This window comes from Euleptes europaea, chromosome 11 (genome assembly GCF_029931775.1).
Source record: "Euleptes europaea isolate rEulEur1 chromosome 11, rEulEur1.hap1, whole genome shotgun sequence".
Lineage (NCBI taxonomy): Eukaryota > Metazoa > Chordata > Lepidosauria > Squamata > Sphaerodactylidae > Euleptes > Euleptes europaea.
In genome coordinates this window covers 45875296-45902546 of record NC_079322.1, presented here as the reverse complement: position 1 = coordinate 45902546, position 27251 = coordinate 45875296, and the positions used below count along the sequence as shown (strand labels likewise).

The window sequence follows — 27251 nt, the reverse complement described above, 5'->3', positions numbered from 1 at the left end:
CCCACCTGTCTAAACTTTGGCCAGGATGATAAGTTGGGTGAAGCTATAATCCCCAAGACCTTCATGCAGATCAGAAAGAAAATGTTACAGCTGGAAGTGTGTTTTTTGTTAAAATGAATGGAAAACAAAAGTGCTTTAAAAAAATGAAAGAACGCATACTAAAAAAATTTGTACATCCCTAATACTTGGCATCTGTAGTTAAACTATGTCTGTTGGCAGACTGGAAAAAACTTGGTGGGAGGTCCCATACAGCATAGACGATGCTGGGCTATGCAGGCCAATGATCCCTCTCCTTGTACAAATTTGTACACACCAGGTTGCTTTCCCTCCTTCTTGGTTTCTTGCCCTGCCAGAGCATTGCAAGCAGATGGAGCAAGAAACACATTTTATAAAACAAATGCTAGTTTCACAATTTATACCACAAAACTACCGGTGAAATTAACTCCAACTGAAGAAACAGATTACAAAGACATGCCGCCCAGATTGTTGGGGACTTAGCTGAGAACAAATGACTGTTTATAAATGCAAGACTATGGTGAACCAAGTGATACGGCACTTGATGCAGAAAGAAAGCAAATATTTATTGACATTTATCTTGTACAAAGTCAACGACAGAAGCATTCTATACCAAGTGGTTTTATCATGCATCTTTTACATTGTTAGCCGCCTTAGTGGCCCTTGTAAGGGCAGAAAGGCAGGATACGCATTTTGTAAATAAATACATAAATAAGTGCTTCACAAGTCTTATGCAGATGACCAGTTCACGTGTTCACTCATTGTGCAAGGAGGCAGAGCGTGCTGGCCTCACCCCACCCCTCCACATGATCACTGAGTAGTCTGCATGGGGCAAATGCATAGTGGAAGGTTGGCCAATACATTCATGCACACTCTACCTCCCAGTGCGGTGAGTGAACACTCAGATGGGTTGTCTGCATAGAGCTACAGACACAGGGATTACTCCTGGTACCTAAAAAAAGGCTTATACACACAATATGTTTTTAGTATACATACTCCAAAACTGAACTACACACACACACATATGAGAGATCACAATTGGTGGGGTCTCCTCCTCTGTGTAGCTTTAAAAATATGCTCATAAAAATATGAGGTTGCAGGTAGCCACACTAATCCAAAGCAAAATCCCCAAACAAAAGCCACATAATACCTATTATTAGGACCAGCCAAAATGTGTTTGAAATCCTTTTCAAAATCACAGTTAAGCCTTGGAAACAATTGTTCATGAATTATTCTCCTTTATCTAAAACTCTCCCATCTCTTTGCAGGAAAAAAATAAAAATGAGAGAGACGTGTTGGAGTCAAAGCAACGCTGGAACATTCACTCTGAAGTTGGTGCTCTCTTTCTGACCAAATTTACAATATTATTAACATTTAGTTGACATATTCAAGTTCTAGGAGGGCTTCTCAGAGTCACTTCTGTCCCAACCTTTCTCCAAGGGGTTCAGGTGGCATGTGGGAGAAGGATACTGAGTATGTCACTTGAGCTCCTTCAAGAAAGGTTGAAATTGAAATGTAAGCCCTCTGGAAAACTGCACTAGATCAAAGCTTTTATCTGTTCCAAGATTGTTGTTAATTCCATGTTATTCTTATATGTCGTCCTTAATCTCTAGTTTTTCTTACAGGATAATTTATGAAATATATATTACTGACACAAAAGAGTCTGTGCATCAGTGTTACCAACGTGACCAAAAACTATACCTTCCCAATCATTTTCTTTGTCTCCTGCAGTGTTTGGAAATGAGCTGTCCTTCTTTTGGTACAAGTGTCTTAACAGTACAATATGTATGTGTATTGAGGGCAAACAGCTTGGCCATTTCGGCTTGAGAAAATGGCACAGGAGGGAAGATTGAAACCCCTCCTCCCCACAACATTCAATTTGAATTGATCCCCAGTGCACTTGGGAATATTAGTTCCCCATTGGCATGTGTGACCTGAGTTAACATGTGACCCAACCAGACTCATATCTAATGCATGATCTAGTTTGGCCCTTAGTTCTGAGTAGATAGGAGTAGGATTGTACTGTACGTGTAGTGTTCACCTTGAAAGTCATGTTTAATATGGTGGCTAACTACTTGAAGTATTGAGCTCCAGTCTTCAATTACTTAAGCTTGAACCACAAACCATCACCAGAGGATTTGGAATACATGCGACAAAATAGCCAGGACAATTTCTCTGTTACAGCTGCACTTGGGAGGAACTTAGAATTAGCTCAGTACTCCCTCTGCCATCTCATTTCATGGTAAATGATAGTCAGTGCAAGAGGACACCTTCTGGGTTAAAAGCAATTACCCAAAGCATTTTTCACTGTGTCCTCAATAGTAATATATTCCGCTCTTTTTTTCTAAAAGGCTTGTAAAAAATTCTGGACCCTTAAAGAGTTTGAACAGACTTTCTTGTTTATAGATGAGTCTGTAAGTGAATACTTGGTCCTAACGGAATTTTGATAGAAAAACCACAATTCCGGGAATGTCTGTTGATTGAAGCTAGCAGTGTAAACTGACTTGATAAAGATGATGCAGGCAATTAAGTCCACTGCAACTTTCTTCCATGCCCACAAGAGTACCTTTTATTCAATGGTACAATGCTAAACTTTTTGAAATTTTCATGGCGATGTTTAGGGAGTCAGATAGTCAAACACACAGCATTTCAGAGGCTTAAATACGTGAAAGGTTTAGACATATTGTAAACCATAGCACACAACAGGATAAGCAAACTAAATAAGCAGCAGCGATCTTGTTTTCATTTTATACCAATTATCTCACATTATCGACCACCCACTGCTGCCTCTGCAGTTCTGGTGTTCTAGTGTGTGATGCTTATGGATCATGGAAACCACATTGTTTTACTCATCAGCAAAACCTGCAACAACAAAGACAGTGATCCTGACAATTGTTCTTTTCTATGGATTGCTAAATTCTATAGTTATCTCCCCCCCATCAAAAAAGCCCCAGCCTTTTTTAATCTGTAGTTCAGCTAACCCAGTTTAGTAAAGATCCTGTTGTGAAAATCTATCTTCCTAGGTAGGAATAATTTTTAGTTATCTACATGGGTGGTTTACTATACATATATACCAAAGTACAAAACCTTTACCACACCATGTGGATGTAATTTTCAAGAGAAAGCAATCTGGGAACTTGCCAGTCATACAACAAGTCGATTCCCAAACTCTACTTTAAAAAAAAAGGGGGGGGGAGGCATGTCTTATAATTCAAGATGGACTCAACTGTGCAGTTACTGCATCTGATTTTAGTGTTGAATTGTTGTATGGGAAACCACCCCACAAACTCAAGTGTACTTTTGCTTGATAACTTTACTGATAAATCCAAATGTGCTCACTCATGTGGAACAGGCTCACACAGTTGTTGTTTTTTAATTGTTGATTTATGATCCAAAACAAAACTCTTCCCTATAGGAATAAAAAATAATGAACATAGCAACATTTTAAATATTTGAGTGGAGGGGTTGAAAAGGAGGGGGCATCAGGCAAAATACAGAGAACGGGCACCACCAGAAGGCTAAAGCAGAACACGCTACACTGAAATGCAAGGATGATCAAGCACGGTAGGACAGTCCAAGTCAGGCCAGATATGCCAGTGTGTCACGTTGCCTGCACAAATATTACTCCTACTGCAGAAAATGTAGTTTTTGACTTTTCCATCACCACTAATTATTTTTCCTGTCACCTCATAATAAATCCTACATGGAACTTGGCCATCAGAAGACACCAACATGAGTTCTGATTGCATGCTGGCCTAAGTTGAGCTAGTTTCAAAAATTATACTTCTCTGGGGTCAAGCCATAATGGCTGGGAGACTGAAAAGGAAAGAATCCTGAATTCAGCTGAGCTCAGCTTTCATGCCAACTAAAATTATAAGCATTCTTCATCTCTTACAAGATTATATTTAGATTGGCAGCTATTTTGGCAGATGCGTATTACTAAATCAAAAGTTCTGCAAATGTTATTTTCTTCAAAGAGGTGGTCTGCTATTAAGAATGGGATAATATTCTGTACAATGCATTTGGTAATGCATTGGGTGGTCTTAGTAGTAAAGGATTCTGTTTAAAGATATGTAGCTATATTAGAATCAACAGCACTCACCTCCACCAGGACATCCTAGTTTCATGGTTTGCCATTGCCTGCCTCTGTGTCATGACCCTGGCATTCCTTGGAGGTCTCCCATCCAAATACTTGCCAGGGTTGACCCTGCTTAGCTTCTGAGATCTGACGAGATCAGGCTAGTCTGGTCTATCCAGGTCAGGGCAAAAGAGAAGGAATGCTCCAATAGTATTTGACTATTTCAAAGAATATCCAAAAGACAAGAGTAAACAATTCAATGTATCCACTGGCATTAAATACTGCAAGGGAGAATTAGGTTAAAACACTAGAAATAACCTCTTACAAGCTAGGAAGTTTACCCTCTGAAGCTAGGAAGGGAAATTGACCAACTTGTCTACCTGGAGATTTTATCATAATGGTTTCACATATGTCTATCAGTAATGCTTCAGGTATAAAATACAACCATCATGACAAAAAGAGGGACATTAAAACTCTAAAATTTAAAAAAAAACACTATGTATTTGTTGTGAGGCACTCTGTCAAGATAATCGGAACATAAGAAGTCATAGACTTCTATTTACCTTCCCAAAACCTGCTTATGAATCAAATTGCAAAAGAGGATATTGTAGAACAATAGTACTATAGAATTTTTGCATGTTTTCCTTTCACTGTCAATTGTATACAATACCTTCATTTTCCACAGTCTTAAAAGCATACAAAGTACTACCTCTTAGTTCTACAGAGACAATTATAAAGAGAGAATCGCCAAGTCCCAGAATTTACCTTACCCACAAGAATGTTCACAGACAAGATGAACTTCAAGCAGAGGAAGCTAAAGAAAGAAGGTGGGTTTGACTCCAAAGTTGTCATATTTATGTGTTTTTCAACTGAGGTTCATATTCTTAGCTAATTTCTTTCTTTTAAAACATTTTTACCCATGTATTTTTAGACAGCATGAACTAGATCTATGCACTTGTCTCATTAGCTCATTACCAGTACTTTTAGTTGGAGCAGAAATATAAATTTTAATAATTAAAACATTCCACAAGTATATAATTGTTAGTTGGCCATTAACCAATAAATAATATCACTGAATTATGCTTTTCTCCTGCAGGATATGCACTGATAAGTTATCATGCTCATTGTTCTCCTGACAATTTGATTTCCCAGTTTCCTAATTAAAACATTTTAACATATTCTCTTCTAGTTACCTTAAGGACATACTGACTTGATGTTATTTTTATCATCTGTGAAGAATCTTTAGATATTTATTTGAACAGGCCATTCCTTGTTTGTGGCCTACATAAGTACTTTCAAGGAAGTTACATGCCCAACAACTACTAGCCAATGCTCTTTGCTAAATACATGACATACAGTTTGATCTATGTTCATTCAGACTGATTCTAGTAAGCTAAAAACCCACAATATATTATACATGTGGTCACAGTGAACCATGGTGTCACCCCTCCAGGTTCTATTACTGGTTTGCTGTCTAACAGTGCATTCCTGGCCCAAACGCCGGCGGTAAGGCCTGGACGCCAGTCAGCAGGCGCTGCCGCCCCGGGATGCCTATGGGACCTTCCGCCGGCACCCACGGGCATAGAAGGCTGCGCCAGCGCCCCGGGAGGCATTCTGGCATCCCTGAAGGCTTCCCTGGGGTGGGCCGTTAGGCAGCTTCCTCTCCCCTTTCGCCTCGTGAACGCCAACACGGAGAAGAGCCTAGCTTTTGTCTATGGGGCAAAAAGGTCCCGTTTTACACACAAAAAAGCCCGCTTAAAGGCTTTTTTTCAGCATGCAGGGAACACCTTTAGGAGGTGGCACGGCTCTTCCCCGCCATTCCCCCACGCAGAATCTCTGGAATGTGCTGTAAGTGGAATTATCCTTGAAAGTGGTATGGAAAATTTAACCAAGAATGCAGGTGTAGACTACACTGTATCAATAAACGATCTTCATTGGTTGCCTGATCATTTCTCAGCCCAATTAAAGTTGCTTTGAAAAAATCTTTAAAGCTGTGTATGGCCTAGGAACCAGGCATCTGAGGCATCGCTTACCCCTATAAACTCCCGCCTGGTCATTATATTCAGCATCTTGGGTCCCTGCCTCATATTCACAGAACCCATGCAAGGATTTTTAGAAACATATACAATTTGTACCAGGTACCTGCAGGACTCCTGACACAGAATGAAAGAGTACAGGTGTTCTATTTTAGATGCAGTGGATTAGAAAGTTTGAAGAGGTTCATTTTACCTTCCCCCCCTGTGAGTCCTCCCCAAGAATTGTGCTACATATAGAATACAGCGCACAGACCATTAGATGTAATTATATTTGTTAAAATAAATGGAACAAGTAATTGTGAACTCAAGCTGCAATTATTTCAACAGTAAAGCATGTGTAACTCTTGTATCCGTACATTAAGCTGACATGACTACCATACCATTTAGTTTGTGACCTACATATTTTGAGAAAAAGATGAAGCTATGTTCCTATAATGTTGCAAACTATGAAGTCTTTGGAGAAATTGCAATCCATTAAAACTTGCTATGGAACAAAATAAGGAAGAAATGCAGTCTTCCATAGTTTCTTAGACACACTGAATTAATAAACAATAATCTTGTGTGATATGAAGGACTTTCCTGTCTAGACAAAAGCATGAAGATACGATAACCTGTATTTATCTAAATTTACTATTAGTCTTTCAGATCTCCCATTAATCCTATCTCCTACAAACTATGAATAATTTGAGAAATAAACAGTAATTTGTAATAACTACTGAATTTATTTCTAACATTCTTCTCAGTCATACATAATCCATCAGAGATGGCTGAGAGGAAATGCTGGGGAACGGCAAAGTAAGAAAAGAAAAAAAACAGATTTCTGCAGCTCGAATCCCTTTTAGGTTTGATCCGTTTCTACTTCTGGAGATTAGATACAAAGTTTGCAAACTTCAGTGAAAGAGAGTAAAGAGGAATTAGGTCTTCCTTCACTCCCGCCTCTTATCAGCAAAGTCTGGTGACATTGGATTTCTTCCCAAATACTCCTGGGGCAATTTTATTATTTGTGGACACTGGTACAGGTGTTCCCTCGGGAACCTCAGGGGAGCCAGGGAGTGCACTGGTCAAATCCCTAAATTCACAAGTGCACTCCTATGGCATTAAAAAAAAATCTTCTAGTGTTGCCCCGCCACCTTTGCCTATAAAAGGCCCCCTTGCCCAGCCTGCCTGCCTTGTTCCCGGTTACATCAGACCTGCCCTCCCTTCCTTGGTTCAGTTATAGTTTTGCTTCTTTTCGTCACAGCTTAGGCAGTTTTTGCATTAGGCCGGATCCAATTTGGGGAAGATGCGCCTGCATGCCTGCCTTCCCCCTTTTTGGGGAACCCCATGAGGAGGTCTTGAGGTGGAGTCCTACTGCGGATGCTCAGCTCGGGGGCTGTCGTGTTGCTCTACTCCCAGGTGGCGAAGGGACCACTTAGAGATTTATGTCTGAGTGGAACCACTTGCTCGCAACTCCGGTTGCTCCCCCAACACTCAGGTTGGGGATCGCTACATAGGCCAACAGGGCGATTGCCCTATGCCTGGATCTGTACCCTATGCTATACCAATGCTCCATCTGCAGTAATCAGTAAAGTTGTGGCCTTTTGTTACCTAATTTCTTGTATACTTGTATTTATTGTTCCCCTCCCCGTTTCCATCTTGGAGCTGCCCCTGCCCTTAGGAACGCAAAAATTAAACATATCCAGTCTTTCATTCTGCAAATCATACCCAGCTAATTTGAGATATTGTTCACCAATGTCCTGAAAAACTATGAATTACAAACATAATGGAAAATCCAGTGTGTTTTCAACAGCTGAATATGGGGTCTGAGGTTTACATGATTACATTCAATATTTGTTATGAGTACAGTAAATAACTCCTCACTGAAAATTGAAGCAGCATGGTAGATGACAAAAGGAAACTAGCAGTAGAATATAAAGCTTGAACACATGGTCACCTTTTACTGAATCAGGCCGTTGGTTCATCAAGATGAGTATGGTCTACTCAGACTAGCAGCAGCTCTCCTTTTACTTAAAAAAGAAACCCTGAACATAGTTCCCCGCCCCAGATTTAAGGATGGGCTTGAGAATATACTTTATGAATGTAGTGTTATTATTGATGGAGATGGAATGAACTCAAGAACTGTGATTTCTTCTTTTCCCTCCTAATGGCTTTCAGTTCCATCTTTTGTTTGCAGTCATGTTTCTTTCTAATGTTTCTAGTGTCTTGTTTGTATTGAGAGTTACAAGTACACTCTGTAAAAGGCAACGAAGAAACTCCAGAAGTTTTTAAAATAAAAATGCATGGCAACAAAAGATGTTTAGGATTTAAGTTTGACAAATGTCCAAATATGCCAAGTAGGCCAATGTGCCCTGATAATGCAGCTACAAGACTAGCTACCGTGAATACTACAGGACCTTGTTAGAAATTGAGAAATATCTTGCTACTATTTTATCAGCAGCGGTTTGCCTTTTTACAAAGCACCTAAAAAAAAATACAATCTAACACATAGGTAGCTGTGCTCAACTCTGTCAAATTACAGAATATTAAATAACATGGGTTTAATAATACTGTAGCATACACCTGTCACTTCAAGTGCAACATTTGTTGTGGCCGTGACGGAGGAAGATTGTGTACTAAAAGACCAAATACGTCGCATTTTGCTTCTAGAAGTAATGGACTGGGAAAAGACCTTCCATTTGCTCAAGAGGCAGTTTGATGTTCCATGATCAAAGCTCTACAGTTTTATGGACTGAAAAGCAAAGTTTTGTTTTTCCAGCACCATTGATTACAGTGCTTAAATTAATAGTAGAAAAACAAGGATAACTGACTAGTAGCAACCAAGATATGAGCTCATTCAATTGTTCCTGTCTTTTCCTCATTTCCACTTTTGTTCCTATTTGTTGTTTGCCTCTTTCGCTCGATTAGTGGTTTTACTTGTGGTGAAGAGTTAAATAAAGAAAGGATTTTAATTACTTTGTGAAAGAATGTACATTTGTGTTTTCAGTTAAGGTTTCAGTGTTTTTAGTTAAGGATTCACCATCAAAATTAGTTGGGCTTTAGGGTAATCTAAAAAGAATGTCATGCTCTGTGTTGTGAATTAAAGCAAGCACAACGGCAATATCCAGATGTAATTTTCCCACCACCACCCATAGCTAGACAGCAAGAGAGCTTGCTTGTGAGAAAGTTAAAAAAACCTCACTAATATGCATGTTAGATACCCTTTTTTTAATTTACATCCCTGATGAAAGCCGTGCTTACAAAAAGGACTGATTTCTGTGTAAGTGAAAATATCAGAAGGGACTTCCAGGTGGAGTGAATTCCAAAACTGTGGTGCTGCTACTAAGATGACCCCCTCTTTTATAGCACCAACCGTATTTCAGCCACTGGTGTCACAGGAGGACCTCTGAAAGATTATTTTAGTACCCAGGTGAGAGTGTATGGGAGCAAAATGCATGAGCAAGACACTTTATTCTTATTCACATTTGCTTATGGATATTTTTTTGTCTCACAGGGTGACACTCTGTTCTTAAGACTGTTAATGTAAATTTCTCCATAACTGGAAGCATGCTCATTGTTGTCATGGAACTCAATGAATAAAGAGATTTAGTTGAGGATGCAACACTTGCCCTTGGGGAGATGCTACAGAGGTTGAGAGGGTAGAAGATCTGGAAACCATGGTTTCTGAGGCCAGTAAGGTGCAATATGGATCACCTCCACCCTCAGGTCTTCTACTCATTGCACGACTTTATGGAATGATTTTCATGGGTGGAAACATGTAAGCAAGACCCTTCGGCTACGTGCATGCTAGAGCTTCTACACCTTGTGCTTTGTCAAATCTGCTCCTGGAGAAGAAGTTCACAACTTGTCAACTGTTGAGAGATGTGAATACATTGATGTTAGTCTGAAGACCCACATCTGGTACAACTGTCTCCTGCTGAGCCAATCTGAGCCAACTACTGGCACAGCCTTGACCAACTCCACAAGCTGTTCTGCCCATCTGGTTATTTCTGTTTCATCTGTATGGAGACTTTGAACAAGCCCCCCCCCCAATGGACATATGATTTTGCTAACATGTTGTGTGCCTGTATTAGAACATCTTTTTGTCTGTATTAGAACATCCAGATGTTCATGAAAGGCTAGAAGTACCAGTCTTATTGCCCATACTGCTAAGTCAGTGCTCATTTTGACTTCTGATGCTGTCCAATTGTCTTGAGTCACTACCTCTTGGGAGTGGGTTCCCTACCCACTCACACTAGCATCTGTTCTAACCACCACCTTCTGAGGACCCTGGAGAGGTGAACCCTGAGACAGTCAGTCACTAGCCACCACGGAAGCTCCCTCAAAGGCTGGGAGGGATGGCTATAAGCCATTGTTGTTGTTTGGCTATAAGCCATTGTTGTGCATGGAATGGTATTAATAGTCTTTTATCAGGTCTTGCCAGCAACTGAGCCAGTGTTATTAGATCTTACTGGGACTATTATGAGGTTGATTATATCATGTCCCTCATTCTCAATTGTGGCTCTGTTGACAAGAAATATCTACCTGGGCTGGTGTCTATAAATACATGTAAAATCTGCTGTTGGGGGATCAAACAGCTCCCTCGGCTGATAGCTACAATAATACAGCTGAGAGTTTCCTTTCAAAAGTCTTTTCCTCTTCATTCTGCAATTCAATCCTTTTAGATGTAGGATGGCTCTCACATCCCCATCTTTCTTTGGGACTATAAAAAGTTGAGTAGACTTCTAATGTCCCTGGTCCTCTAGGACTGGTTCTATGGACCCTATTTCTAGCAGGTATTGAACTGCTTGAAGGAAAAGCTGATATTTAATGAGACATGAGTTATTTGAGAGCTGAATAAACTTCTTGTTTCTAGCTTCAGGGAGTAGTTGTTGGTGATATCTCCAAAACTCAGTTTTCTGAATTGACTGTTGCCAAGTTCCTGCAAAGTGCTGAAGGCAACAACCTAGAGGGTGGCCTACTATAGTCATACAGAGGAGTTTCTCTTCTCACTTGACTTGGAAGGGTTATTGTAGAAAGCTCTGTGTTTTCTACCTGATGTCCTGGGTTCCTGTATATTGAAGTTTCTGTAGGATCAGGAGTGTACATGGCTTTGGATCAAAAAAGGAAAAGACAGTTGCTGTAACTGTTGCTCATTGTTGTGGTTCATTTTGTTGTTCACTGTTGTGTGCAGACATCTGGAATCTGCACAGGTACAGATCAGTTACAGGTAAGTGCAACTCTGTTTTCATCATCATGATCACTGTTCAGTCCCATATTTGAGAGAATAGTGAACTCATTACTTAAGGAAAAACAGAGGAAGAGTGAAGCTCTTGGGCAAATAAGCTTTGTAATACTTCTTTCCCAACTTTGGCCTCCTTTACAATGTAAGCAGGTGGAAGGGGAGCACTCCCAACAGCCTGTATGGTGTACCTGCTTTTCCAAATGTACTCAAGAGTCCATTTGCATGCTAAACAGGGTATCACTCTCAAAGGGAAGGTCTTCAAGTTTCCCTCTGAAGTGGTTGGGAAGGGCAGTCAAACCCACTCTGGCATAGTTTCTGAGTACTACGGAGGAGGCTGTGCCCCTAAAGGCAAATGCTGCTGCATACTTTGCAGTATTGATCTGCTGCTTGGAAAGCTTAATGGCTTCAGCCTGCAGTACTTTGGCTAACCTTTTGTTTTTGTCAGGGAGAGTGTCCAAAAATATGACATCATTCCCATAGGAATAACAGGTAGCAGCTCATAATGGCCTCATAGCTGGCTAACCTGAGTGAGAGAGCAGCCAAACTATCAAATTTGAGTCCCTTCTTATCTATGGAGGCTGAGTGATAATATTTGCTTATTATGGGTAGATTTCACAACCAGAGAGTTAGCTTTTAGGTGGGAGAAGAAAAACTTAGAACTGTCTTTAACCCTTAACATAGATTCCACTTTCCGACCAGAGGCTGACAGGGAGGCAGGCTTCTGCCATAGTTTTGCTGACATTGCCAGAAGACTTTGTACCATAGGAAACACCATGTCCCACAGACTCAGGCTGCAGGGCTCTGAAGACAGGATTGGTGACTTTCAGAGTTGAAGAAGACATCGATTTGGAGGCAATTGGCCATCCTTAACATCTGCTCCAAGTAGAGGTACAGGTCCTTGTGGTGTGAAACTGGAGTGGGATCCCCCACTGTATCAATTGGGGGGGTAGTTCTGAAGGGACCTTGGACTCAGAATTACCAGATAAGAGTATACCAGAACCAGTGGAAGAACATGGGGAAGACCAATATTGTTTAATACTGTGGCATTTTGTTGCTGCCTCTTCACCATCCTCCTGCTAAGGAAGGTAGGGAGAGAAACCTCGGCTGGCAGGAGTTCATCTCCATGGGAGATGGTTTTCCCATGGGAGCACCAACCTAAGTCCCCCTCCCAAAAAAAAACCTGAGATGTGGAAAAGGGATGAGAAGATAGGCTGTGAATAATTGGCAGATGTTCAATACAGAATTTAAGTGCTACATTAAGGATAAATCGATGGAGCACTCCTTCATAGCTATACTTTAGAAAAATGTAGTGATTCTCTAACATATAATGTAAAATCTAAAAAAGTACAAAAAATTTGATGCTATAAAATAAAAGCAGCTGGTGGACTAAAAGGCAACCCAGGTAAATTATCTTTGATTAGACAATGCACTCATTAGCTCCCAAGCAGATCTGGCTACACAATCGAGACCAAAATGCACCACAAGCAGACAAAAGACACTATAGAAAAATAGTCTAAGACAACATGAACGAGCAAGCCAAGGCACACTTTTAGGGAAGTTATCTAGCTAGCTATTAACAATCAGCCTCTGTTAGATATATTTGGTTTATCAGATATGTATACTGTAGTCACAATAACAGGAAAGCAAGGGTGGCCACTTGTAAAACAGTGTGAACATTTACATGTCCACAGAAAGACGTTTTTAAACATCTGCCTTGTCAACATGCATGCACTAACAGGTAAGTGAACCTCTACTGTCAATATAAAATGAAGGAACTTTGGCAATACTTTTATAATTATAATCAGGCTAGAATGAAGATCTATTGCCTGTTGCTGTAATTATATTAATATCATTGCTGACTGATGAAGAAATATGATATTTATGCTTGAGGGATTAAAAACAAAGACTCATTGCTCAACTATTGACCGTCAATCTAGTCTTTGGTAAGGCATTTTACCACAAAGTTAATGTAAGCCCTGTTTGCAATCCAGCTAGTTAACTCTTAGCCCCTTCATGTCATTATCAGCTGTATTATTAACTCATTGACTTTTTAATGATGACTATAAAACAGAACGGCTGCAACTCTGAACCCACTTATGCTAAAATAACTCTGCCCTCAAAGAGTTCAGTCCCTCGACTCACCCAAAAAATGGTTTTGGAGGCACTTCCTTAACATAAAGAAATTTTAGTACAATGCACCCAAATTATTAGTAAAAATAATAGCCACAGCTTAGGACATCTTATTAGTGGCCAGTTCTCCAGCAGAGAGCAAAGTAATACAAAGAGAATATAAGCACATTCCTTCTTATAGTTGAAGTAGTTTATCTTGGGGGTCAGGAAGTTCTAGTGGCAATCAGGAATGTATCTATGGACTCCAATGTCTCGCAGGGCTGCTGAGTTCATGGTCAGCCTAGTCATGCATAGACACACTGTTAGAATGAGCCAGTGTTTAAGGACACAAATCATAAATGTTAACCTCTCTTCTTCCAGATACCTTTTAATGGTACTTTTTCCTTACCAAACTATTTCCGCTAGTTAGAAATCCATTAATTTAGATGAGCTTTTTATTTCCAAGGTGTAATGTTTTAGACTCAGTCGAGACACAAGGGAGATACAATAAAGTTATTGCAGAAGAATGTGAATGCCCATTTTGTCTGGATTAAGTAGACTCCTTAGCCCACATTGTTTTAACAAGGTCGCAAAATAATATTGCATGAAATAAATATATCACTCCATGGATAAAACAGCTAATGACACTTTCTGAGAAGTGGACAGTGTATTATCTGCTATCAAGTAGATTGGTGAATTGCATCAGAGATGTGGCAACCTTTCTGTTTATAGCGTCAATAAGAAATTATTCTTCCTTTCCTTTATTCCTTTCCTTTATTATTTCCTTTATTTGTGTTCTTTATGCTCGTTGACCAACAGGTCAGGAGCAAAACAAATATAATAAGTTTAGTGATACAGAAATATCCAAACATACAGAAATACAAAATCTAAGGTATACAGTTAAAAGGAAGAATCATTAAAAGCCACAGAAAAAAATTTTGTCACAGTGAGAGTTACATTTGGATCAATATAAGTCAATAGCTTTGCAACTATCTCTTGTTTTAGGGCAGGTTCCCCACTTCTGGATGTACACTGTGATCAATTTAACTCTGAAATTAATCTTCACTCCCCCCCTTTTTAAAGTGTGAAATGGCAGATGAATAGCTAATGGCTATTAAATCTGGGGAAAGGAATGAGTCGATGAAAGCAACATGAGAATTATGAATGTTTGTTTAGCATTCACTAGTGAAAAACAGATGCAAATTATATCACTGCAAAAATTATAATACATGCATGCAGCTAAAATATTATATTGGCTGCTGTTGTGGTTTTAGCTCACCATGTCAAGTATGTCAAATTCCAGTTTGCGTTAAGTTAGCACAATTATTTCTTCAAAAAGATGTTAATGACCACCCACTAGACAAGAAAGCCGCAGAACACACATTGGCCACTTGGCCATTATTTTTCCACACTGATATTAGAAAGATATAATTAACAGTTATCAAATGATTGCTAGTTATATAAAAATAATCACTGTGTAGTGACGACGACTACCATGACAACTTCTCCACTATATGAATATGTACGCTGCACCTCTCAGACAGAATACAGTTGTCTAGTTATTGCAGAAGGAAGTAATGAAAGCATTCAGCTTGTTTTCCCTTAATGTACTGGCATCATTAGAACTGATTCAACCACTGCAATCTAAGTAAAAGATGTACTTTTAAAAGTTAATTACATTATAATTATTTGTTCACACACTAAGCAATTTTTAAATGTTTCAGCACCTTTATAATTAGCTATCATATCTACATAGTGAACATCAAAACAAAGAGCAATGTACTTTGCAGTCCTTCCACCCACAGCTATAATCTACATTTTACCTTATGCCATTAACAAATCAAGTGGGTTCAAAATGCTGTTCTGGGTTAAACAATATAATATGCTTGATTGTTATAATAAAACTTCAGTCAATCAAAGTATATTACTGACAGATCACTGAAGTCCGTGAAGAATCAGGGCATGAACAGAAAGGAGCCAAGGAACACGGTAAAATAATGTTGAGTAGCAGCACAAGTAATTTTAAACCAGTTATTTAAAACATTTGGAGACCACCAGAACAGAAATATTAGATTTGTTAAAAACATTGGAGCGCTTTCAAGAAGAGTTACTTTTTTGCCACTTTTGTAAGAGGTTATGCTACTGGTAAACTGTGTTTTAAGTTTGGAGGTATTTAAAACCTGGTTTTGAGAAACAGGGATAATCAAGAACAACACAATTCAGAATACACATGACATACGAAACTCAAGGTTGTATGTATTGATGTGGAAGGGATGAAAGATGCCCTGAATAAACCACAGGCCCATTTTGCAAGAAGGGCTGCAGTTACTCCAGGCAGGGAAAAGTGACTTTCAGTTACTCCAGGCAGGAGAAAATAACAGTTTCAGTTTGACAAACAGATGAAAATCAAAGACTAGCTCCAGAATTGGCTCAGCCATTTGGCACTGATGTCAGAATGCCAGGATGGATCGTTTTTAATATCTCATCCACAAGACCTAAAAGTTATTGATCTGAGTCTTTGGACAAAATTGGTTTTAGTGGGAAGGATTGTGCCAGCACCCCTCTCCCCACCATTAGTCTCAAGCAGATACTCCTCAATTGCAAGCAGAGGGTTAAAAATGGGAAGCCTGGTGCAGCTCTCTGCTGCAAGGGGGTGTCATAAGTGTGACATACAAGCCTTGGTCACAACTTGCAAGTCATCAAGAAGGCAAGTCTTTGCCCAAAAGCCTTTTGCATCCACTTTTCAGGAGGGAAAGGTAAAGTCTCTGTTGGAAATATAAGCTTAGTTTAGCATTATACCGTCCCGTTATTTTGCTTAGTGATGTGACTCTAAGAATTGTCTTCTGAATATTTCCCTGTTATGCTTAGCTACTAAAGATCCATTTTCTTTACTTGACTAGATGTGTGACTTGATCGTTTAGAGCAGTGCTGGCCATTCAGATTATGCAACCCGAAGTTAGTGTTGACTGGATAGGACTGAGCTACATAGTACAAGTAAAGGAAGAGCAAGGAATACGGGAGAGGAAGACACAGCTCCATAGTTGCATCTCTTACTGTCACATCCCAGTTCTCTGGGGGATTAGGAGCATCCAGGGAAGACTAAAGTTAAGAGAAGAAACAGAACTCGTGGTGGTAGCTTTTGAAGGGCTGGATCCCAAACCAAGGGGTTGTAGGAAAGGGTTTTTCCTTGGGGTTTGGAGCTCAATGGGAACATAGGCTAGTCCCTCTTGGTTTGCCTGAGGCTGGAAGGAGAAAGGGAGACAAGAGGGATTTGTGTAATGTTCACAAAATGGATGCTTGCAGTTCAGAATTCTCACAATGTGAGTGAAAACAAAATTAACTTTTAAAACACTTTTACATCCTTAATTCTAACACTCCAATTCAGCATCTGTATTTAGATTGTTGGTTCAAACTTGATGTTTAACCAGTCTGCCTCTCATAAAAACTCAAAACTTCGTACAGCAGACACTAGGACCCAGTAGCCATGGGAGTGCATGCCATCATCTAAGTTACAACAGCTGTGATCCTCGGCATGCACAAAGAAAGACTACGCATTACAAGTGCATGTACTGTAAGTTCCAAAGGTTACTTTTTAAAATGAAAAGTGGCTTCAGGAGTGCGCCAATTCTGAACAGGGGACTGCTGGGGGATGCTTAACGCTTTTTCTCTTGGTCCTTTTTACACACCTTATTCCTCCCCCAAACTTGAGCCAGCATATCACTTTGAAGCTCCAGGTGCGACCCTGAAAGAAGGAAAAGCCACTTGGATTGAAGGATTTGGAACAGATAAATGGCCACTAGAGAAAGACTTAAGTATCCTGTTCCTCTACTCAAAATCAGCATCTTCCCAATTGGCCACTGGAGCTTCCTTGAACGATCTTGGAAATAATGTAAAGTCTGCCTCTTACTTGAGAGTAAGCTCAGCTAAATTCAATGAAGCTTTCTGCCATGTAAATATGCAAGAGATCGGGCAGCAAATTTCAGTATCAAGTTTCAATCCATCTGTAAACTGGCCTACTGCATATTTTGGTAAATAAAAACACAAAACAGCCTATCTCTGTCCTAAACAAATGTCTGAAAGCAGTGACCAAACGGAAGAGGATGAAATTGAATACAGGCAAGGCAGAGGCAATTCTGAACACATGAACACATGAAGCTGCCTTATACTGAATCAGACCCTCGGTCCATCAGTCAGTATTGTCTACTCAGACCGGCAGCGACTCTCCAGGGTCTCAGGTAGAGGTCTTTTACAGAACCCACTTGCCTAGTCCCTTTAACTGGAGATGCCGGGGACTGAGCCTGGAACCTTCTGTATGCCAAGAAGATGCTCTATCACTGAGCCACGGCCCCTCCCCTTCTAGCTAGGAACTGTCAATATTTTTGAGAATATTTTTGGAGACGACTGGTTTGCCCACAGTTGAAGGAAAGAACAGTTGAGGGATCAGGAAAGAACCTAGGGTGATCCTGGATACTGGCCAGCTTATTGAGAAGCAGGTGAGAGCTGTCGTATGCTGTGAGTACTTTTCCCCCCCATCGACATTTAGTGCATAGACTCCCATTCTTTCCCAATGAACTTCTGGTCTGATCCAGCAGGGCTCTTCTTACGTTCTTAATGCCAGTTGCACCTAATACTCATCAGCTGGAACGTTTATTAGTAATTCAGATGCATTAACTTCACGCTACTAACTTGCGTTCTGGTTCACCTTACAAATAATGTGTGTTTTTCATTTGTTGTAGCAGATGTGCTGGTTTCTATTAGCTGCACACTTTGTGCTGTTTTCTTTGAATACCATTATGTTTAGAACAGCAAGTGCTTAATAGTTTTCAGAGAAGCCAGTTGAATTTGTTGCAAAGTGGTTTCCCCCGCTTTTGTTTCATGAGCTGGTTATCACTATAAAAGTCCTGCTCTGGAACCCAGTGCAGAGGTTTGTAACTGGCTTTTTATGACTAGAATAAAGGCCCTCTATTCGGATTTCATATCAATAAAACAATTTCAAAACGCTGTCACTGGAAATGCAGGAAACAAGCCATTTCAACTTTCTTCCTGAAATGTCACTTTTTTGTGTAAAACATTTGTCCTGCACTGGGGTAGAAAACCATACAGTTACCTTTTCTGTTGGCAAAATGCTTTCAATTGTGCCACTGGTGTGGGCCTGCAACATAAAAAATAAGTGGGGGAAATAAGTCCTGTCCTATCAGGCCTTATTGTATTGTGAATAATGTAGAGCAGAGGTTCCCAAATTGTCCTCCAAGGAGCACTTGGCACTCCGCGAAGCATCTCCTAGTGCTCCGCGAAGAGATGGGAAAGAAAAATACTGCTGTCATTTGGTTTAGTATATAGGTGCTAGGTGAAAATTAGTGCTCTGTGATGAATTTCTCTCTCCTGAAAAGTGCTCCATGACTCAAAAAGTCTGGGAAACTTTGATTTAGAGGATGTCTCATCCACCACCAACCAACTGTAAGTGCTGCAAGTAGGAACTTGCTCATATAATATTTTTAAAAGGCTGGACCGCAAGCATCGCTAGGCACACTGGCCAGTTCTAGGAGTCAACCTGCTGTCCTTCTAAAGGTGTTCCTGGACCACTGAAGGGGCAGAAGGATATATTCTCCGTTTTTATGACTTATTGATTTCTTTTCTATACATTACTAAAGAGATTTCAATAAAACTGTCTGTTTTCCTTCACCACTTGTGCACTTATTCCCTCTGAATGTTTCAGTGGAAAAGAACTTTTTGCCTCTTGGCAACACACAGAGTAGTTCACGGACACACAACTCCACTAGTTGCACAACACAAAGATTTAGCAAACAATGGTTAGATCATGGCCATGGGCAATTGTTTTCTCCTCTCAAAAGTGCCTTTCTAAAACAATTGCAAGAATAATTTCGTGCCTAAGCTCATAAATGTGCCCTTTGAATTTTGGAGATTTAATCTTTGCATATGGTGCCTGCATATGCAAGGATACCGAAACAGAAAATCAAAGGCAGAAGCTTTGCTAAAATATAAATATTAATATCACTGACAGTACCACAGAGGTTGACTCACACCAGAATGCAAAAAAAATTTCCTTAGTCAAAAAAATATTTTCATGGAAAGTTCAAGCAGCACCATAACTGCCAGCTACAAACCCGACCTAGTCTATTTATTGTATATCTTGCTGTCTAGTATAAAGAATGACCTTTCATAATTAGTACAACACTATATTTGAAGGAATGGGGTATAGGAAACATTATTTAAATAGATGTCCAAAAAAAACTTTAATTTCTAGTTATACTGCAGAATCAAGTATAATTGGTTTAGACAGTTGGAAATGGAAATTCTATAAATTATGAAGCTGTTCTTATTTTCCTACTATAGAGTAGGAAAATATTTGTCACACAAATTCAAATACAACAGCAGACCACTAGATATTTCTTCCACAAACTATATGGATGTGTCTTTAACTAAAGCCTAGTAACTAAGTGCCAGATGTTCAAGATGGGTTCAGAAAAGGAAGAGGTACTAGAGATCATATTGCAAATTTACATTAGTTACTAGAGGATTTGAAAGAATTTCAGAAGAAAATCAGCTTACGTTTCATAGATTCCAGCAAAGCTTTTGACTGTGTGGCCCATGAACATCTATGGTTGGTTTTAATAGAAATAAGTGTGCCACAACATCTGATTATTTTGATGTGCAACCTGTACTCTGGACAAGAGGGTACTGTTAGGACAGAATTTGGAGAAACAGAATGGTTTCCAATTGGCAGTCAGATAAGGATGCATTTTATCTCCCTATCTCTTCAATCTATATGCAGAACATATCATAAGGAAAGATAGATTAGATGGTGGAGTGAAACTTGGTGGAAGAAACATTAACAATTTGAAATATGCAGATGACGCCACATTAGTGGCAGAAAATAAAGAAGACTTGAAACAACTACTGATGAAGGTTAAAGCAGAAAGTGCCAAAGCAGGATTACAGCTGAACATCAAGAAGACAAATGTAATGACTACTGGGGAATACCTTTAAGGTGGACAATGAGGAAACTGAAATTATTCAAGATTTTCTATTCCTTGGGGCAATCCTCAACCAAAAGGAAGACTGCAACCAAGAAATCAGAAGGAGACTAGGAAGGGCAGTCATGAAAAAGCTAGAAAAGATTCATAAGTGTAAGGATGTGTCACTAGTGACTATGATCAAGATAATTCATGCCATTGTTCCCCATTACTAGTTATGGATGAGACAGCTGGATAATGAAGAAAGTGGGTTCATTTGAGATGTGGTATTGGAGGAGAGTTTTATGAATACCATGGACTACCAAAAAGACAAATTAGTGAGTTCTATTATCAAATGAAGCCTGAACTCTCCCCTAGAAGCTATTAATGACAAAATTGAAGCTGTTGTACTTTGATCACATTATGGGAAAACAAGACTCACTGGGAAATACAGTAATGCTAGGAAAAGTTGAAGGAAGCAGGAAAAGAGGAAGACCCAACATGAGATAAATTGACTAAATCAAGGAAGCCACGGCCCTCAGTTTGCAAAACCTGAGCAAGACTGTTAATGATAGAATGCTTTGGAGGTCATTAATTCATGGGGTCGCCATAGGTGTCGTCAAGTCACTTCTGACTTAACACACAACGCCAATGTACCTGCCAACAAAACAAATTGCATAAACTATTTTATCTGGAGATAATGTTCTATGGAAATCAATAGGACTTTGCCTTGAAGCTAATAAGCTTAAATTCAGGATGTTCAATTTACCACAGTCACTCAAAATGTTTAAGAAACATAAATTCAATATCAGTGTCCATGAGGGGTTGGAAGGAGTCCTTTATCTGACCTCTTGAAAGCTGCTCACCAAATTGAAACACCAGAACATGTAGAACTTGTTACAATGAATGTGTCCTTTTTCTCTTTCCATCTTGGTTGGCTTTCTAAATTCCTTCAGACTAAACACTGGCTCTCAAATGATGTCCAGGCCTTAGCCTGAGTCATATACAAATGTTAGACGAACAAACCCGGGGGACCCTCGGCCTAATGCACCACCCCTTTACGACTCAAAATAAAGCCTTTGAGTTCATGGCAAACTACAGCCTATGCTAACCTCAAACTATCTTCCCTTGAATCCAGGCCTCTGAACTCTGGCTTAATCTAGGAGCCTGGCAATTCCTTAGGGCCAATTCACACAATACAAAGTCCTCGGGTTGCTGTGTCTCATGTGTGGTAGGGGTTCTGTGCCTCACACACACCTGGGGGCTGTATTCCAATCATGACCATGGACTTGCATGGAAAAGGAGCATCAGCCTCTCTTCAATACCCTTTTTATGAACTTAAAAGAGTCAGGGGAGGTCTGTTCGTAGACTTATGCATTGCCCTCATTAAATGTAAGTTTCCACACTGAGCAAACAGCATTCTCTGGGGCCATGACAGCTCGCAAACAGAATGGGTATGGGAGGCCAAAGCCCTTTTTCTAGGGGCACCACAATGGGAATATGCCTGGGAGGGCCAGAACTCCCAGGATTCATGTGGTACAGATCCTTCATGAGGGCCACAGGACTCTATTATGAGAATTTGCCTTGGGGCTCTAGGTTCCCAATGCCAATGAACTATGGTTGGAAAGGATCTAAAAGAGGACTTCTTTCCCATTACAAAATTCATATAAAAATGAAACATATATCCTATTCAACTATCCAACTCTTTGGGTGACTGTTTCAGTTATGTACCCTCAGACTAACCTATCTTACAAAGTTGCTGCGAAAATAAAATGGGGTAGTCTGTGAATTCCACTCTGACCTCCTTTAAGGTCAAAATAAACACATTTCTAAAATTTATACAAAAAGAGTGCATTTGTTTTTCAGAAACAAAGAATCCCCTCTCTATCCAGTCAATTTTGTCAGAGGATATAAATGTAATCAAACTACACTAATATCAGAGTAGAAGCATTCAGTATTTTAAATGCTTCAAGCAGCTGCTAATTTAACTTTCAAAATTAACCACTAATTTCAATCCTTTTCCACAAGCATGCTTTTTTTAAAAAGGAAAAAGAAATACCACCCTTGATGAAGCATGAAACATTTTTAACAACACTACCCTAGATGGATGCTTTAAAAATGGATTAAGGAAAAGTTGGCCTTTTCAGCATCAAGTTTGAATTTCTACATAACAGCTAATGCAAATGTCTAGTTTTTAGTTTGTACTGACAGCTTTAATTGTTGTCTTTCAAAAGAAAAAATGTTGTAAAGGTAAAGGTAGTCACTTGTGCAAGCACCAGGTCATTACTGACCCATGGGTTACATCACATCCTGACGTTTACTAGGCAGACTGTGTTTATGGGGTGGTTTGCCATTACCTTCCCCAGTTGCCTACACTTTACCCCCAGCAAGCTGGGTACTCATTTTACTGATCTCGGAAGGATGGAAGGCTGAGTCAACCTCGAGCCGGCTACCTGAAACCGACTTCCGTCAGCATTGAACTCAGGTCATGAGTGGAGCTTTTGACTGCAGTGCTGCAGCTTACCACTCTGCGCCATGGGGCTCTCAAAGATGTTGTACAGCTGCTAAATCTTAAATACTAAGTTAGCTACTGTTATATCAAAGCCGCAATAGCACATTATACTTGGTAGTCCCTGCAGCAAGCTAGTTAAATAGTGAAAGGGAGTCAGAAACTTGTAAATATGTTGGGAAAAAAACATGGAACCCACGGCCAATCAGGGAGCACAGTGTGCCTGTCGGAGCCTTTAGATGTGGTTCACATGTGAGGTGGTAGACCCCACACATTCACTGTGTGCAAGGACAATGCCATGCTCACAGCTTGATTTGCAGGAAGAACTATGTATGAATAGAGGTTTCACAGAGATTATATATACACAGTTGCTTGGATTTCTATGATCTGCTGCTTCAGTTGATGACATCAGGATGGTAATGTGCAGATTACCTCTCTCAAGACGTCATTTCCTTCCACTGTACAATTGTCCTCACTGTCACGCTCTCTATTCACTCCCAAAGAGGTCGAACTGGAAGTATACTTAACTTGCAATTAGGGACAATGTCAAGAATTGACATTTTAAAACAGGGGTGGGGAACCTTTTTCCTGCCAAGGGCCATTTGCACATTTATGACATCATTCGGGGGCCATACCAGGTGTAGATCTCCCGGTGGGGGGGGGGGAAGAGGCTAGGGTTGCCAGGTCTCCAGCCACCCCCTGGAGGTTGGCAACCCCAGGGGAGGCCACACAGAGAAGGCCTGCAGGGTACCCCCCCTCCCAGGCAGAAGGGCAGCCAGCAGTGCCCCCGAGCAAACGAGGTGCCAGGGGGGCACAGCCCACAGTCGATCGGCAAGGGAGGAAGGAAAACAGAGAAAGAGGAAAAGGGAGGAAGGGAGAGAAAGGGAGAAAGAAATGGAGAGAGAGGGAGTAAGAAAGAAAAGGATGAAGGGAGACAAAGAAAAGGACGGAGGGAGACAAAGAAAGAGACAGAAAAAGAGGGAGAGAAAGGAGAGTGACAGAAAAAGAGGAAGAAAAGAGAGAAAAGCCTTCCCCCCCACACACACACACCCGCTGGCCCCACGCGACCGGGCCCCAGCCTCCCCTGCCCACACACACACCCGGTGGCGCACAGAGCCCCGTGCGACCGGGCCCCAGTCTCCATGCCCTTTCCTTCCCAGAGTCCACAAAAGCCCCCCCCCCCGAAGCCCAATTGGCTCCTGCATGCATGCTCTGCCACCGGGAGCCGCCAGCCTCTTTCCCCCCCCCCCTCGCTGCTCAACAGTCGGCGAGAGGAGGTCCAAAGGGCCGCAGCACCACTGTAAACCGTGGCGCCAGGAACACCCTCTGGGAGGGCCACCCTGCGCCCCACCTCTGCAGCAGGGCCCCGGAGCTCCCAAGGGCCACAAAAAATGTCCTCGGGGGCCGCATACGGCCCCCAGGCCTGAGGTTCCCCACCCCTGTCTTAAAAGGGCAATTCCCAAAGGCAGAGAAGGAGCTATGAATAGAGCTAAATTCTATTCTGCAGTTACTAACAAATCCAAGCCTGGCAACAATGACTTTAAGTTAGGACACAGTATGCGGTTAAGATTTAAGGATTCACCATTTGTGTACAGCCAAGAAGAGAGTCTTTTCAAATGGTCTCTACAGAATCAAGTAAATAAATCTTGCCTATGGAATGACCTCTTACTTTGCTTTAGGTGTCTTTTCCGTTTACAGACTTTAATTGAGAAGCTTATCCTTTTAAACCTGTTTCTTTGCCCTCTCGAATGAACATTGTTTTATGATATCATTTTAGACAACGGAGTAATACTGTATACTGTTTTTATGGTTTGTTCTGATGCTGTTGCTTTGGAAGAGGTGGCACATACTTTTTCCAAATAAATAAAAAAAGAAAATTAAGTTTTTCTTCTATTTATAATTGCATCCCATGAGAAAATATATACTTATGCTTGAAATTATGGATACTGTTGGAAGAGTACATGTATTCAGGCAACAAAAACAAAGCTTAGGTAATTTGTTGTTTGGATTTTTATTCACTTAAAAAAAGGTATCATTCATTGAGATTATGAAGAAGAGTATTCACAGATATAATGTATATCTATTCATTCTAGTACATACCTGTTGGTAGCGTACAATGAGACCATACAGGAAAATATTTTTCTTTTTTACTTCCTTGGCAAGTTCAACTAACTTGAGCATTTCGCTGCTGCAAAGTGTGCCTTCTAAGACATGCAAGTGTACCTGCAAAGGGACAGGATACCTTCATAAAATGCTTAAATTTCTCAAAAGTAAATAGAACTTCAAGCCAAAGATTACTGACTGCTATTTAGAACTGAACCAATGAACGCCTTTGTACATTTAATAAATATGTAACTAATCCAGTAGCTCTCAAGTATTACAAACATCTCTTTTTGCAGCTTTTTTCATACTTAGGTTTAATTGTTCATGAGGTTCAGATTTTTACTTAAATTGTATTTTTAGCTAGAGGAAGCAGTGACAAGCAGCAAAATAATTGGAGTACCTTATTCAATTAAAGCCCTGACCTGGATGGCCCAGGCTAGCCTGATCTCGTCAGATCTCAGAAGCTAAGCAGGGTCAGCCCTGGTTAGTATTTGGATGGGAGACCACCAAGGAAGTCCAGGGTTGCTATACAGAGGAAGGCACTGGCAAACCACCTCTGTTAGTCTCTTGCCTTGAAAACCCCATAAGGGGTTGAAATAAGTCGGCTGTGACTTGACGGCACTTTACACACACACATTCAATTAAAGGTACATGAACACATAAATAGACATTCACTGTATTAGTCAGTTATATGCGGCACACAGTAAAACTATTCTTATATTGTTGTTACCCACTTCAAGTCCTGAGGTGCTCAGTCAAGATACAGGCAGATAAGTGTTTTAAACAGATAAAAATTTCAAATCAGTAAATCAACAACAATAATGTAACAAACTACCTTACCGAAATTAGGACAATGGAGTATAAAAGAGAAGTGTTTGTGTTTTCAAGCATTTCCACTAGCTGTTGGGTTTCTTTAAAGTCAGACAGTGTATCCTAAGAAAACCAAAATTCATGTTAAGAAAAAATGCACACACCTTCATATGCACAGCAGAATCAGCTGTATTTTTTTCTCCTCCCCCTAAAGAGTCACAAGGGATGTAAGGGACAAAAACGCATACAAGTCCAATTCTCTTCTGCAAGACAAGTTCATCCATTTTTGTAGAAGAGTCTCTGTGCACTGACTGATAAATGTTAATTTGTTTTAGGAAGCAAAGAGCCACAGAACTGGAGGGGCCAAACACTGCCACGGAGGGAAGGAGACAGGGAGGGGGAGAGAGAGAAGCTGTTCAACAGGTATGCGTCAGCAAAACAAATTTAAAAGTGTATATTTCCAACCACCCAAGGCCTTCATGAAGTAAGACTTCATCCCTCCTGCTGTAGCCCACTGCACCAGCGAAACTTGTTCCATCAGAGGAACAGTGTGCCTAGATACGTCAATATCCTTGAGAGCTTTATTATTATTTATTTGATTTGTAACCTGCCCTCAATCCCTGGCCAAGGTGGCTGACTGCATCAATCTTGTACAATAAAATCATATACAATAAAACAACACATAATATTCAATAAAACCGATCCTACTTCTACATCAGTTAGATAATTAATACAGTGGCGCAGAAAATGTAAGCTTCTTATTCATCATCTGCATATGTCAATAAACAAACTGTACAGCATCCAGGTAGTGTAGCACAGTTTACCTCACATTTCAGTTGTGAATAAACAATGGTGGAGATCACAAGTAAGCCAAGTTGCATACTATAATGGATGATTAAAAACTACAGAACCACCATCTAACCAATCTGACTAGAGAAAAATGTCTTTCCAATCACATTATTATCATCAGTCAGATTCTTTGAGTTCGTTGACAGGATGGCTTTAACTATATTGTATTCTACAGAATGTCTTTCTGCAAAACGTATGGTATTTGGAGCAGGAAGTTGAAAATACTGCAAGAAATAAAACTAAATAAGTAGTAATTGTCCTGATTTAGAAGTTCCTTTCCAAAATGTTGTTAGCTGAATGCCAGGAAAACGACGGCAACTTTGTATGGAGTGTATCTGATTATAAAACATTCAAACAGTACTTTCACTCAGCCAACACTTTAAGTATCAAACTGAGAGAACTGATGCCTAGATGAAACATATGGCCTAGTTTATCTCAGAATCTATTCTTTATAATCCAGGGTCTGAGTTTTGTCAGTCTGACAGTGAACCATGAAAGTTGCAAAGAGCCCAGTTTTTCCAAGGACAATGAAGTGATGCTGTAAACA

The 27251-nt window shown here is 40.3% G+C and overlaps 1 protein-coding gene across 1 annotated transcript in view; it reads right to left on the bottom strand.

The window, feature by feature from the left end:
- Positions 1-27251, bottom strand: part of CRPPA (CDP-L-ribitol pyrophosphorylase A) — an 83915-nt gene that overhangs the window by 2374 nt on the left and 54290 nt on the right. The window contains exons 8-9 of the mRNA XM_056857086.1: positions 25886-25978; positions 25043-25165 (exon numbers count right to left, since the gene is read on the bottom strand). Of these exons, the coding sequence (XP_056713064.1) occupies positions 25043-25165; positions 25886-25978 (216 nt within the window). The remainder of the gene's footprint in view (positions 1-25042; positions 25166-25885; positions 25979-27251) is intronic.